The following is a 14,766-nucleotide window of genomic DNA, read 5'->3' as shown; positions in this document are numbered from 1 at the left end:
GATGTATTATAAGGAACGAGTTAGCGGTAGAAAAAGATGTATTATAAGGAACGAGTTAGCGGTAGAAAGAGACGCCTTATAAGGAAGTGAAAGTGATTTTTCCCATACGACATCAACAATCCCACATAACCCCGACCTGTGTGACAGTATAGATAGTTGGTGGTGTCATCTTCAATAGGAGTGGAGGTTATTAAATAGATTGCACAAAAACACATTACAATGAAAACAATACTTTAGTATAATAACATGCTACACACATTTACTTAAAAAAAAAAAAAAATTTAAAACGTTCTTCGTGAATAACATTTTACAGAATTATTCAACACAGAAATGTTCCAATAGCAAAACAAAGCTAACCGGTTAGCTTAAACGTATAGTTTTGTCAGGAAAGAGTGATCCCAGGGGCGGATTGCAATATAAAGACTTTGTCTTAGGCTTAGATCTAAGCCCTAAGCCCCTCGCGAAAGTCTTAGTTAAGCCTCTCAGCAAAGTCGATTGCAATAGCGGTCTTAACTGAGACTTTATTAGTAAAGAATTTCAAACAATCAAACCAGCCTATAGTTACCGACAAATGAGGGCGCTATACAACAAGTGCAAATAGAGTAAGTTAACAATAAGGAGTAGCGACAAGCTCCTCAGTAGGACATATTGAGGCCATTTTAATGCATGAATGGACACACTGCCTATTCAATAGCGTTAAGATTACGTACATTTTAGCAAATAATTTAAAATATTGGCAACAAAATTGTATGTAATTTGATAGTAAATATGGGTTAAATAATACATGCTTAAAGTTTAAAAACAAATACTTCAAAAAAATAAATTTTAAATATGCTACTATATGTAGTCTTTTCTTGGTCAAAATAGTGTAGCGCTAGGCCGCGTATGGAGAATATGCGTACAGCTTGTTGGTGCGGTTGTGGACCGCTAATAGTAATTGATCGTCAGGTAGGTGTGGGCCTATACAGATTTTATCTATTGAAACAATTGGTAGACAAAAATAATAATACACATGTCTTATAGTTCAATACCCCTTTTCTACACTAGTATCATAAAATCAATTCACAGCAATATTTAAAGAAGTTAATTTCGCCATGATATTACAAGCTAGCCTAGGAGCGCTCGCGTCGCGCGGTTAGCGTAAGCCTGCCTGGAGGAGGCTTAGAATCTAAGACCACGGCGCTGAAATTCTAAGCCTAAGACTTCTTATTGCAATGGTCTTAAATCTAAGACCATCGTTGCTAAGGGTTTCATCTTGGGCTTAAGTCTAAGACCGCGGTTAAGACCTTTATTGCAATCGGCCCCTGGTTTTGTAAAGACGACATTTCTACATTTTACATCATGACACATAAGCAAAAATATATATATACTACTTGTAGAATGATGTAATATAATGAATATTAATTGATTCTATTGACTGGACTGACACTTATTATCAATACTTACATTTGACTGGAATATGATAAAAGAAAATAACAATAAAATATCAGTAAAAGGTCATAAATAAAATGAAGTATTTTTCTTTAAAAAAACACCCCACTAGAGCCCCAACGACCTGTTTAATATATACTTTTAATGTATTGCATCGTGTGTACACGTTTGTCTTGTTTGCAGGATTTCGCTTATGCTCATCATCGATCATTTAGATAATGTCGGCTATTAGTAATTGGTTACATCTCATTTTCGACTTACCGTTGGTTTCTTTAACTGTTTCTTTGGCTTACGGATTCCAATACGTCGCATTGTCGAGTAATAGTTCTTCTGGTTGTTTGTTAAAAACATGTCGAGAGTACTATCTCCTTCATACTAAACACAAAATCACAACAAGTATTGACATAAAGCATTATTAAATTAGCAGTTGTTTTCTTGAAAATAATAGTATTTAATGGCTCTGCATGGATAATAGTTAGAGCGCCCTCTTTACCGTCACACAAAAATGTTCCTTTTCTCTTTTGTTTAAAGCTCTGACTACACTATCAAACTTTGTGACAAAAAATGTGATGTGCACATATATGGACATGATGACGTCAAATCACTACCATATTTAAGCATATCACTACCATATTTAAGCATATCCATACCATATTTGGTCACATCACACCTTTTTGTCAAAGTAGTTTGATAGTGACAGAGCTTTAGGCACACTGACATTTTTTTCATTGCAGACCGAAATCCTAATATATTTTAATACACAATGGAATGTTCCTAAATCACACTGTTAAGCTTAAACAATAAAATAATACAATATTGTACCTTTTTCTTAAGTTTATTAAAGTTATCAATGATCACACCGATGAATAGATTCAACGTCAGGAAAGATCCAAGCACGATGAAGACAACGAAAAACAAATAAGCGATGAAATTTGCTTCTCTTGACGGTTGCTGGTCAATCTAACATAAATAAGACATTGATAAGTTATATTATGCATTTAGTTGTTCATACGACGCTAAAATCCACGCAAGGATTCCTAAAAGAATACATAATACCCGTGTTAAAAGCATTTTCTCTGGCCACCGAATAAGATAAATACGTATTTCTATAATTATAATTATAATGTACAATAAAATAAATAAGATAAATAATGACAAACAAAATGTCATACAACAAGAAATACCTGCAAAAATAATACTTACATGTGAACCCAGTTCATTATTCGAGAAGAGTAGGGGGTTACCCCGGTGAAAATTGCCCTTGTATCAGGGGGATTACCACCTATCTGATAGGACAGTGATTAATTTACTATTGGTAATCCTTGGACACATAGCCTAAAGACATAAAGTAAAGTAAAAAATAAAATAAAATTACTCCTCTCGCATCCACACTCGCTTGCATAACTTCCATCCATCCTTCAAATGTAGCCTTTAAGAGAAAAGAAGTATAAATTAGATTGTTTGTTAATCTAAGTAATATAGCAGTAGCGTCTTTAAAATAAACAAAATATTATATTGCGTACTATTGCACGCCATGTGACGCACAATCCAATCAAATGACAGGAATGTATTAATAATGTGTTATATAATATTGAAGACGACTCACCACTTGAAATAGGGCAACGTAGCCATTAATAACAGTATCAAAATTAATATTTGTATTTATCCATGTGTAATTCTTATAAATACATTCCGTCTTATTATCGACAATATCAATGGATAGAATTTCTCCGTCATCATCTACACATTTGAAGAATCTGCCACCAAAGAACTGAACTCCAACAATGCTGAATATAAGCCAGAATACTAGGCAAACAAGAAGCACATTTCCAATGGCTGGAATAGCATGGGCCAGCGCGTTTACTACAATCTGACGAAACAAAAAATGGACTAGTAATTTAAGAAAAATGGTACATTATGTGTTATCATAGACTATACACCTTAATTAAAATACAGACGTCACAATATGGTCACAATGTGATACATTCTGTATAAAGCTCTGTCTACTCTATCAAACTAGTTTGAAAAAAAATGTGCCCAAATATTGTAGTGATATGCACAAATATGGTTGTAATATGACATCATCATGTCGTAGACAGAGCTTTACAGCTTTACAGAATTTGTATATGATCATGAACAAATAATATATGTGGAGAGATATAGAATAAGAAGAATCGGCTTACTATTTCCGTTATTAATTACCGAGTGCAACATTAAGAGAACAGAGGTTCGCAAGTTAAAATTCACATAAAGTGCCATAATAACAAAACTGTGTTTTTAGATATTCGATTATTTATCATCCGAGAGTACTTAAAAACCTGTGGTTACTGGTCCACTTCACAAAATAGTACCGTTGTTAAATAAACGTACCATTGTGAAGACATTGGATTTCTAGACTTGGATAACTGATCTGTTATAATGCATTTCCCTTTGAACTAGAACAGTATGTCCTTTAATATATTATATTCCATTTTTGTTTTGTGCCTGAAATTATTGATGAAAAATAACGTATACCAACCTTCATGCCTTGCCATCTTGATATGGCTCGAAGTGGTCGCAAGGCCCTCAACGTTCGGAGTGATCGAAATGCTGTCAAGTTGCCTAAACCCATAGCATCAGCCAACAAACTCAGTATTGATATCTATAAAACACCATTATTAAATAATAATGTCTTAAGCTACGGTTCAAACGGGATTCGATCCAGTGCCCGGAGAAAACTCTAGGTGACGTTACGTTTTTGTACGGAACAAATGTAATATCGTTACAGTATATTATATAATATCATTTTAATTATTTTCGTAAAATGTCAAACGTTTGGGAAGTACTGTATGTAGAAATATGAAAATAGGTTCTGGTTTTAAAGAATCGAAAGAAACTTTCTTAAACTTCCTAAATAGAGAATATAATCAAAGTATGAAAACGAATAACAAATAATTGTGTTTTAACTTACAATAACAATTACAAAATCCAGCCAGCACCAAAAACTAGAGAAATATTTCTTGAATCCTAAACCGATCCATTTAATGAGCATTTCCAGTGTAAATATTACAATGAAGACATAATTTAATATGTTTAAAACGTTATCCAAAGTTGAGTTTTCTTCTAGATAGATATCTTCAAACGTCTATAACAAAAGTAATAAGAATACACAAATGAATATTAAATGTGCTAATATCTAGTGGATAGATGATGGCTTCTTAGGAGAATGAGAAGGAGGAAGAAAGAGGAGAAGGAGAAGGAGAAGAAAGAGAATGAGAAGAAGAAGAAGAAGAAGAAGAAGAAGAAGAAAGATAATGAGAAGTAAGAGGAGAATGAGGAGAAGTAAGAGAAGGAGAATGAGAAGGAGAAGTAGAAGGAGAAGAAGAAGTAAGAGGAGAATGAGAAGGAGAAGTAGGAGGAGAATGAAAAGGAGAAGTAGGAGGAGAATGAGAAGAAGTAAGATGAGAATGAGAAGGAGTAGGAGGAGAATGAGAATAAGTAAGATGAGAATGAGAAGAAGTAAGATGAGAATGAGAAGGAGAAGTAGGAGGAGAATGAGAAGAAGTAAGATGAGAATGAGAAGGAGAAGTAGGAGGAGAATGAGAAGAAGTAAGAGGAGAATGAGAAGGAGAAGTAGAAGGAGAATGAGAAGAAGTAAGAGGAGAATTAGAAGGAGCAGTAGAAGGAGAATGAGAAGACGTAAGAGGAGAATGAGAAGGAGTATGAGGAGGAGAATGAGAGGAAGTAAGAGGAGAATGAGAAGGAGAAGTAGGAGGAGAATGAAAAGAAGTTAGATGAGAATGAGAAGGAGAAGTAGGAGGAGAATGATAAGAAGTAGATTGAAGAGTTGAGTTTAGTACATGTATACAAAAGAAAATGTTATTAATTGTACTGTGATAATAGATATGATAATCAAGAACATACCAATGTTATACTGCTAGCAAATATTGTAAGCAGAATAAAAGACTCGAAGATTTTGTGTTCGACAATGATGTTGGCAACTAGTCTAGTTTTCATCCACGTTTTAACACAAGATGTTTCTGAGAGCTCTTGAAGTTTTGGAAACTTTCTCAAACAAAATGCGTTGCATTTAACTGGAAAACAATCTTCAGCCTTCATTATTCCAATGACGTCGTCTTCTTCATCATCTATAACAGCGGCTTCCTTTCCGTTTTGTTTGTCTTTTCCAACCTCGCTCTCTCCAGTTTCTTCATTTGTAGTAATGCGTGTTTCTGTGCGTGGTACATCTAAATTGCTATCAAAGGATACAGACCGTCGTGCATTGTTTCCACTCTAAAAAAAATATACTATGATATAAAGCACAGCTCTCAAAACTTTGTGTACCAAAGAATACAAACTTTGATGTCGGTCAAGTGAAAACAACGACAATCAATGTGCAAACTATCTGGCTTGTTTTAATAGACGCATGACGAGTTACCGGACTTTCCTGTATTCACAGTGAACGACGAGAACGGATCTTACTCCCAATTAATACATATGCATTACGTCATTCATTAATACCTCACGCATAACGGATTGTAACTAGCGCCATCACAGAACAAACCATGGATACATTCTGTCATTGTTGAGTGGCAACTGGTTCTTTACACTTTATAAAAAATCATATTCAACCAAAGCATAATGTATATTTTAGTAGGAGGAGCTAATAATTTAATATTTTTACATTCCTTGAAAATATGTTCTGCTATTATGAGGGGAGGTGAAAGAGGGGATAGAGGGAGGGATAGAGGAAGAGGATATGTAGTGGATCTTAGAATTGACAAACAAGCATGGCAAACACCAAGCTTCAGTGCCACTTTCAATCAAATTATATAACTTTAGTAATGATTTCTATATTTTGAAATAAACACATAATCATTGTCATGTGACATGTTAGGTTTACCTGTATGCTATTATTACTGCCGTTTTTACTGCCATTTCTTGACATCATTGGTGTTCCTTGATTGCCGTTAGACAGAATGGAATGGATGGATCTGGATTTGGAGACTAGTGATTCATTAGATGCTAGCACATTATTATCTTCATCTTTGTTTACAGGGAATACTTTCATCTCAATTATTTCTATTTAGAACAAATATTAGCATGTATTTTAGTAATAAAGAAAGATACGCACCCAGGGAGGTTTCAAGTTCGATTTGTTTTGACATATCATGTATGTATAACGAACGTATACGTTCTCTTTTATAATGTAGATTTAAGGACAACAGCAGTTGGAAACAAGATTGGCAACAAAGACCCGGGGAAAAAGACGAAAAGGACGACAAACAAGGCTGAGAAACAACCTAAAAAATATCTTGGACAAAGGCTTTAGAGAAGAACTGATATATGTTTACAGCCGTTTCTTGTAAACTCAAGAAACTCGTAAAAATTAAAAGATAGTTGCGAGTTTATTAAAATTGCAATGCATACATTAATTTGTTTTTTCTTTGTCCATGCTCTTCGTAAGTATGAATTATTTATAACAGGTTAGCTATCTAACAACTATTTTGTAGATTCTAAACAGTTATTACCATAAATTACATTGTGTGAGCGCTGGTGATTTGCGAATTGCTACAAAATTATGCAGGCTACACTGAGATACAGACACGGCAAGAAGGTATATATTATGGTATAACTGAGAATTAAGAATGAAAACAGTTGTTACTTACTAGGTAGATTTGGATCATGTCTAGCAGGTGACACATGAGAATCACTGTCACCATCGTTTGCTTTACATTGACTAACGATTATCACTACATCACACGGTGGCTTGCTTTCATTGACACTAGAGGAAACATTATCCTTCGATTCATTAACTTTGTCACTAACTCTGTTCTGTTTTCGGCAACATTTACATATAAACATAAAGAATCTTTTAATCTTTAAGAATGCCAGGTTTAAACGTGATTCTTCGGGAGAACTGTTCAGACTCAGATCATTCGCAAAGGAGTTGAGCAGCAACGCCAGAAACAGATTTAATATCTAAACAAAGAATATTTGAATTGATTAAAGTCGTGTTTCTTATGAAAATGCAATGTTGAGAATTAATTTGACTTTTATCTAGCATGAAACACACAAGCATATTTATTTGTAGCCTAGCCAACAAACTTCTATGAGTTGCACATTAAGCTCTTTACTAAAATTCAAATAATAGAAAAAATCAACGGTACGTAGTGGTTTTTGACATAAGAATGCGTGGTAATCAATATAAACACAATCATAATGTATAGAAATAAGTATGTAATAAAGCACTTTGCTCTTGTGTCTTATATGACACGTAATTTAATTCACTTTAATCCACTGTTACAAATATTTTATCAGAAAACGACGAAATACGTACTTGAATACTTTGTGTTTCGTAAGCTTTCTCTTAATCGGGCAAGTCATAGCGAGACACAGACCATGCCAAACCAAATTTAAGAAAGGCACTGAAATACGGTTTCACTTACCATGATGTTACCGATTATGAGAGTTAAAATAAAGACAATTATACAGGTGCCAGGATTGGATGCCCGCATGCAATCGTACAAAGGTTCTATCCACTCTCCACACAAGATTCTAAACACCATCATAAGAGAATGATGAAAATCTTTGAAATTCCACCTGGGAACAATTCCTTCCTCAAAATTACTATCAATATAGTCTCCACCAAACAGTTGCATTCCGATGACAGCGAAGATGTAGATAATGATGAGGAGCACTAAAGAGAGGTTTCCGACTGCTGCCATGGTGGTGCCGATGATGGACAGAAGCACCCGCATGGTCGTCCATGACTGGGCTAGCTTTAGGACACGAAGCTGTCGAAGATTGATTTCAACATTAACAATTATGATTAATTTATAGTCAAAATTAGTTATTAATCATTTTATTGTTTGATTTAATTCCGAATAATGTATGTCTCATAATATGGCATTTGTCGAAAATTGTCTTAATATCGTCTAATTTGGAGATTTTCGTTTTCTTCAGAAACTTACTGCCAGTAGCATCATGCTATTGTTGACCGTCAATCATTATGAGATACAAGCCCACCACATACTGTCAACAACCATTCAATTGGAGACGTCAATTGACTATAACTAATACTCGAAAAAAGCCTATTATTTTGTATTCTCATTTGTTGTATATTGTTATTATCAAACATATTCATATTCTCAATTTCAGAATATGGCGTAGGTGCGGAAGCTACCACTATGTTGATAGTGTAGGCATGTTCAAATGTTGGTTATGCTATATTATGTTCATGTAATCAACATATGGGTACTTACCAAACGAAATGTCCGTAGCACCGATAAACCACCACCCTCATAGCCTGATAGAAATACCTCGATCAGGCTAACACATACAATGACCAGATCAAACAAGTTCCAGCTACTCTTAAAGTAGTTGAAATCAAGCGCTATTATTTTGGCTATACATTCCGCAGTGAAGATAATAGTAAATATCTAAAAATGAAAACAAAATTATGTTAATAAAACAATAAAAAAGTAACTTCCACAAATCAAAATAATGGAAAAGAGTCTAGTTCAGTCGCCTCACATATGTTTTCACTATCTTAAACTTTTCCAAAGATCTCTTGCTGCATATCTTCAAAGACTCCAGCCAACGTTGTACTGTATTAACTCTTGGACGGTTGGTCTATCTTATTTGATTGCCTATAATTTGCTTCTTTCATAATTTATAATACTAACATAGTTCTTAGTTTTGTTTATTTTAGTTTATTGTAGTGAATGTCCACATTTCAACAAGAGATTCGAACATCATATTGGTTAATAGTAATCTGTCAAAAATCTTTTTTCTTACTGTATTTCCAATATTTAGTATCTGAAGTAGTGTAGGACTAATACCATAATGGTCCATTCCAAGAAATATTGTATTTACAAATATACATATTGTGATGAAAAGGTCAAACAGCGGGTCAAGCACAACCCACGAAACGGCTAATTTAAACTGTCGCCACCAGCGGTAAATCGGTTTCGATAACTTGATATTTCGTCGACAACACAAACAACACCAAGTATAATTGCAAATATGTATATAGTCACTATCATTCACTATATGTGCTGATTTATCTAAAAGAAAATTAAACAAAATTGTATTGTTTCTGTTAGGATGGACACACATTATGTAGCACCAAGATGTTGCATAAACAAAAATGAGCAGCGTCTTTGTTCGGAAGAGATGTGAATATATTATTATTTAATTGTGCTTTTTGCAATTACAATATCGTATTTGACTGTAACTTAGTCTATACAAATGGTAGTGTAAAATATTAAAGGAACAATGTTTCAGTGTGGACTATTATGTCGACGCTTTTTTCAAAAACTCTGACGCTTATTCGATAGCGACGACGCTTTCAATTGACGCTTTCTATTGTAAACACTGCGTTTTCAATTGGAGGCGCTTAATATTCGATTGCGATGCTTATTAGACTGACGTTTGTGGTACCTCACTAGCATATAAAATTTGCTTTACAAATTCATTTGATCTGTTTCTATTTATTAAAAACTCCACAGTAGTTATACAATAATAAAAACTTCAAAGCTTAACATGCTCAATCAAAAATCAATAACGAATTAATTTATAATGAGTAGTACTTAGATTGTGACGTCATTACTAACTTACCGTCTGCCTGGTTGCCATCTCTGTTAACATTGATTACAGAAAACATGTCTACGGAATCTCCATATCTCGCCTGAAACAAGATGAGAACGATCATTAATACGTACAACATCATACATATTGTCGCTGGCACCACCAAGTGACAAGATTAGTGTCAATAATATATGGCCTAAAATATTGTTATAAAATTGTTTAGCGGACTTGTCTTTCTTTATTTTAAAGACTGGCCTACGGACTATAGCTGGTGATACAGGGAATCAATATAATGTTATTTATAATGATAAAGCACTACAGTCTGTTTCGGCAAGGTAATTCAATCTCCAATTCAAAGTATTGGATTAGCAAACAACAGAAATGAATTACAACACTCAAATGTTCTCAATAAAACCAATACCCAGGTTTACTATAACACAATTATTTAGTGAAAAAAAACAAACTGCAAACAAAAACACAAACTTTATGAAAACAAATTCCAAATGGAGATACTATAACGTCTCGCTGTAAATCAGTATGTTAATAAAAACAACCTTTAAACAAAACTATCAATAGAGTCGCAACGTTGTCGCGCGCAAAAGCAAACAATGTTCATCATCAGTTGAACGCGCACAACAACTTGGATTTTTGGAATCGATGAGGGGAATGGGTATAGTTTGAGTAGCAATGAAACATCAGATAAATAAATATTATGTGCAACTACAATTACAACAAAATATTTTAAAATAAAACGGGTAAAAAAAACTAAATCAAGGGGATGGTGTGAGGGTGGAAATGAAATGTGCGGAACAACAAAATCCATTCTGATTTGTAACTTACATCATCATCTTCTTCAAGTAAATCCTTAGTTGTGATTTAATAAAAGTGTAAAAAGTAACTCGTTAAAAAATTCACTGACACTATTAGATCTAGTTTTTTATGCCTAGCATTATTGAGAATATTTATTTCCTCACGAACCTATAGTATCATCTTTCGAGGTGAGTAGGGGTTACCCCGGTGTACTAGTACAAACAGCCAGAGTGACACACAGCCACTACTTAAAAGTAGGCCTTCCTGTAGCCTTCCTAGTACCGTAACAATCAATTTATTGATTGTGGTCGATGAAGATGGAGACACTCCTTTACAGGAACACACCTATGGGACAGGGAACACGCCTATTAAAGATGTATTGTCCCCCTGAAAAAATATTTCTTAAAAATGTGTTGGCTGAATATGCAATTTTAATGCCACAAAATAGTTATCCAATTTGACAAAAAATTTGATTATTTACCTGAAAAAAAACTGTAACTTAAAGCAAAGAAAATTATTTTGTCATTTTATAAGTGAAAATATAATTTTGTTTCCATTTTTTTTATGGAACTTCAAAATGGCCTATTCAAAGTTCGATTTGATTAAACTTTATTTTTCATGTTTTTAAAGGTGAATACATCTTTAAGGAAAGACTTTGTTCTGAAACTGTCCCATTGTAGTAGGCCTAATCTTCTACCTCTGTTTTCGTATAACAAAAGAAAGTATGGATTTACCTCGTTTCTAACTTCTTTTACTGTTTCTTCATTTGTTCCATCTTGTTTGTCATATTTTCCATCAGTACTATCTTCAGGTTTATTTGTTTCTTGTTGTAGTTTCTGTTGTTCTAATAATTTTTGTTTTCTTAATCTTAATTTTCGTTTTCGTTCAGCCATCTTCCGCAACTTCTCTGCATCCATTGTCATTACTGATTCTTTTTCTTTTTTGATATCTTTTTTCTGAAATGATTATCAGAAGAGCACTTAATCATTGTTAATCAGCTCATTATTATTATTGCTGAGAATTTTAATGTATTTATAGAGAGTTCCACAAACAATGTTGTCTCTAGGCGCTTAACACCGATGAACAATAGTATCTTGATACATCTGCGTGTCTGTCCTTCTGTCCGGCTTTATTCAGAGACTAGGGGTCGCACGGTCTTCAAACTTGGTGAGTGGGTGCAGCTCGGTATATGAAAGAACTATTGTCTGCGTTTGTTAGGTCTTCAAGGTCAAAGATCATGGTGGTAACCCTCTTAATTGAATCCTGTGGGCTTGTCACAATAATTATTGTGAATTTTATTCTAATATATATTATTATTAACAGTGATATTATTTATTATTATTATTGGTGATAATGATGTTGTTATCCTTCCATTACCATGATGATGTATTGATGATAATAATGAAATGTATATTATAAACATACCCCGCTATCAACTTCTTCCGTATAAGCCATAGAAACAACAGCTAACATAAGGTTTATCAGGTAAAATGCACCCAACATGGTTGTCATCAGAAAGTATAACATGTTCCATGGCCCTGCTGCTCGAATAACCTGAAATTAATAAAAACAATCAGCCACAAATTATTATTTTATATTAAAAATAAATACGCATTTGTTCACAAGGCATTGCTATTAAAATATCATCTCTTAATTGTTCGTTTTAAGCATTGGCAACAGTAGCTTTATAAAGCACAATCGTACAACAAAGAAAGTCTCCTTAAAACATATTTAATCTATAAAGTAAATCCAATAGTTTTGATTGTAATATAGCGTGTTCATTAGATACAGTAAAATTAGATTGATTGAAATTCCCAAAAGAAATTAATATCCTATTCCTGCAACTCAAAATAACGCAGACTGAGATAGATGCTGCCTCCATTAGGTTGTAGTCGTTATTTTAACATTATTATGACTATGTTGCTTATTGAAGCGTTATAGAATAAATACTTTAAATCTTATTGGATCGACAGACTCACAATTATGATACGGCTGCGTTAAGTAAGCTAACTCTCTTGCGAGATCCTTGGAATCCAAAAGAGAGTAATACACTATTTTGCAGTAGACATTGTTGATAATATTTTAACCACGTGCGACTAAATGCAGTGTCACCCAAATAGCAGTGACTTTCAAGTGAAAGGACATCGAGCGTTAATTGCCTTGCGCACTGCTGCTACCCAGTGCTACAGAGTGCTGTGCTATTTCGTTGCCACTTAGTGTAGTTCCCCTGAACAGAGTGACTATACATTGCCAAAACTGAGGCAGGGGTACCGAGGGCATTGCCAGCGAGCACAGTCTAACCGAGGCAATGCCACAGAGGGTGCCACCGGGTAGTGCCACCAATTGCGCAGTACAATACCATAATTTAGCAATATACTTTTTGCAAACGTACTTACCAAATTGTACACATTTTCCCAATAGTCTAGAGTTATTAACTGAAAACACGTGAGCATAGCCCATCCAAAATTATCGAAGTTAGTATAGCCATAATTCGGGTTCGGATCGATATCTGGCAGACATGTATAATTCTCTGGACAATCACTATTGAAAGAAACAGGGTGATTAAGTTGTTCTAACAATAAAATATGCCTATGATTCAATAGAATTGAATAATATGTAAATATATTAAATCATTAAATGAGAGTATTCAGTTTAAACAAAGCAGCCCATTTCCCTCATTTGTATTTCAAGAACGCCGATTGATAGTTCTAACTTATCTCATTCATTCATTTTGAAATAGTTTTCCTAGTATTTTTTCATGCAAAAACAATTGTCCATGTGATTTATTTTCAGTTTCTATGAAAAGCAGTTAAAAACCATGCTCAGAAACCCATTTCCCAAATGAAAGAAAAACAAGTTTTTTCTTAATCAAATGAAAAAATTGTTATACACTAAACTATCTCTAATATGAAACATACACACAAATTAAATACAGATAAACATGAAAATAACAGATATTACCTCCATCCACCGCTATGATAACAAAAGATAAAATAAAACAGGAGATTAGAATTATAGGCCACTAAATTGTTTAAAATACAATAGGCTACTAAATTGTTTAAATGTAAAAAATGCGCAGCATATCCGAGTTCTGTTGGTTAGATTCGTGTAGTGGAAAACAGGCTTAAAGTGAGATCTTCTAGTTCATATATTATGTACCGGTAATATGATGAAGTTATGTAATATAATAAGTTATATTATATATATAATTTAACTCACCCAATCCCCGTAATATTGCTACACACCAGAGGATCTCCGTTCCACATCAACCAATTTGCTTTTAAAAAAAAAAAACAAATATAAATTATTTGTAGTGGAATAGCTAGACTCTGCATAAAATGATGTTTGTTTTGGTTCAAAAGATTTTGAATTACGTCACATGAATATATTCATACGCAGAAATAATACTGATGTTGTAAAAATAGGTGTCTCATTTAAGGTAGTAGGAGTTAATGGTGTTTACATTGCATTAAAATGGCATCAATCTAGGATTGATTGCACTAATAATAATAATCAAATGCACATTGCTGATGATTTTGTTTCGTCAGCGAATTTCTAGGAAAAAACTAAATTATATTTTATGACTGCCAATCATATTAGTAATTTTTAAAAGGCTAAGAAGAGTGAGAATCTCAATCGTTCCAGTTATTAGTCACTTCTTAAGCTCTGTCTAAAATATCAAACTAGTTTATGTGACAAAAAAGGTGTGATGTGCTCAAATATGGGAGTGATACTTAAAAGTAGGGCTACACTATCAAACTTTATGTGACAAAAAAAAGTGTGATGTGCCCAAATATGGACATGATGATGTAATATCACTATATTTGAGCACATCGCATTATTCACTTAGCCCGCAATTTGAACCAAAGATCTGTGTTGATCAGTGTCCAGCACATCCTTTTGTATATAGATTCTAGAATCAGAAACAGGGATTTCATTCCGAGATAGTCGGGA

General features: G+C 33.7%; 1 protein-coding gene across 1 annotated transcript in view; it reads right to left on the bottom strand.

Moving 5' to 3' along the window:
- LOC144854442 (sodium channel protein 1 brain-like) overlaps positions 1-14,766 on the bottom strand; it is a 32,137-nt gene that overhangs the window by 4,036 nt on the left and 13,335 nt on the right. The window contains exons 7-24 of the mRNA XM_078712406.1: positions 14,032-14,089; positions 13,209-13,353; positions 12,238-12,366; positions 11,547-11,768; positions 10,843-10,866; positions 10,033-10,102; positions 9,211-9,479; positions 8,676-8,852; positions 7,860-8,207; positions 7,080-7,392; positions 6,314-6,492; positions 5,335-5,703; positions 4,382-4,555; positions 3,950-4,072; positions 3,038-3,301; positions 2,807-2,860; positions 2,254-2,391; positions 1,693-1,806 (exon numbers count right to left, since the gene is read on the bottom strand). Coding sequence (XP_078568532.1) covers positions 1,693-1,806; positions 2,254-2,391; positions 2,807-2,860; positions 3,038-3,301; positions 3,950-4,072; positions 4,382-4,555; positions 5,335-5,703; positions 6,314-6,492; positions 7,080-7,392; positions 7,860-8,207; positions 8,676-8,852; positions 9,211-9,479; positions 10,033-10,102; positions 10,843-10,866; positions 11,547-11,768; positions 12,238-12,366; positions 13,209-13,353; positions 14,032-14,089 — 3,170 coding nt within the window. The remainder of the gene's footprint in view (positions 1-1,692; positions 1,807-2,253; positions 2,392-2,806; positions 2,861-3,037; positions 3,302-3,949; positions 4,073-4,381; positions 4,556-5,334; positions 5,704-6,313; positions 6,493-7,079; positions 7,393-7,859; positions 8,208-8,675; positions 8,853-9,210; positions 9,480-10,032; positions 10,103-10,842; positions 10,867-11,546; positions 11,769-12,237; positions 12,367-13,208; positions 13,354-14,031; positions 14,090-14,766) is intronic.

The sequence above is a fragment of the Antedon bifida genome, chromosome 10 (assembly GCF_963402885.1).
Source record: "Antedon bifida chromosome 10, ecAntBifi1.1, whole genome shotgun sequence".
Classification (NCBI taxonomy): Eukaryota; Metazoa; Echinodermata; class Crinoidea; order Comatulida; family Antedonidae; genus Antedon; species Antedon bifida.
The sequence above is the reverse complement of the archived record's forward strand: the minus strand, read 5'-3'. Positions and strand labels throughout refer to the sequence as shown.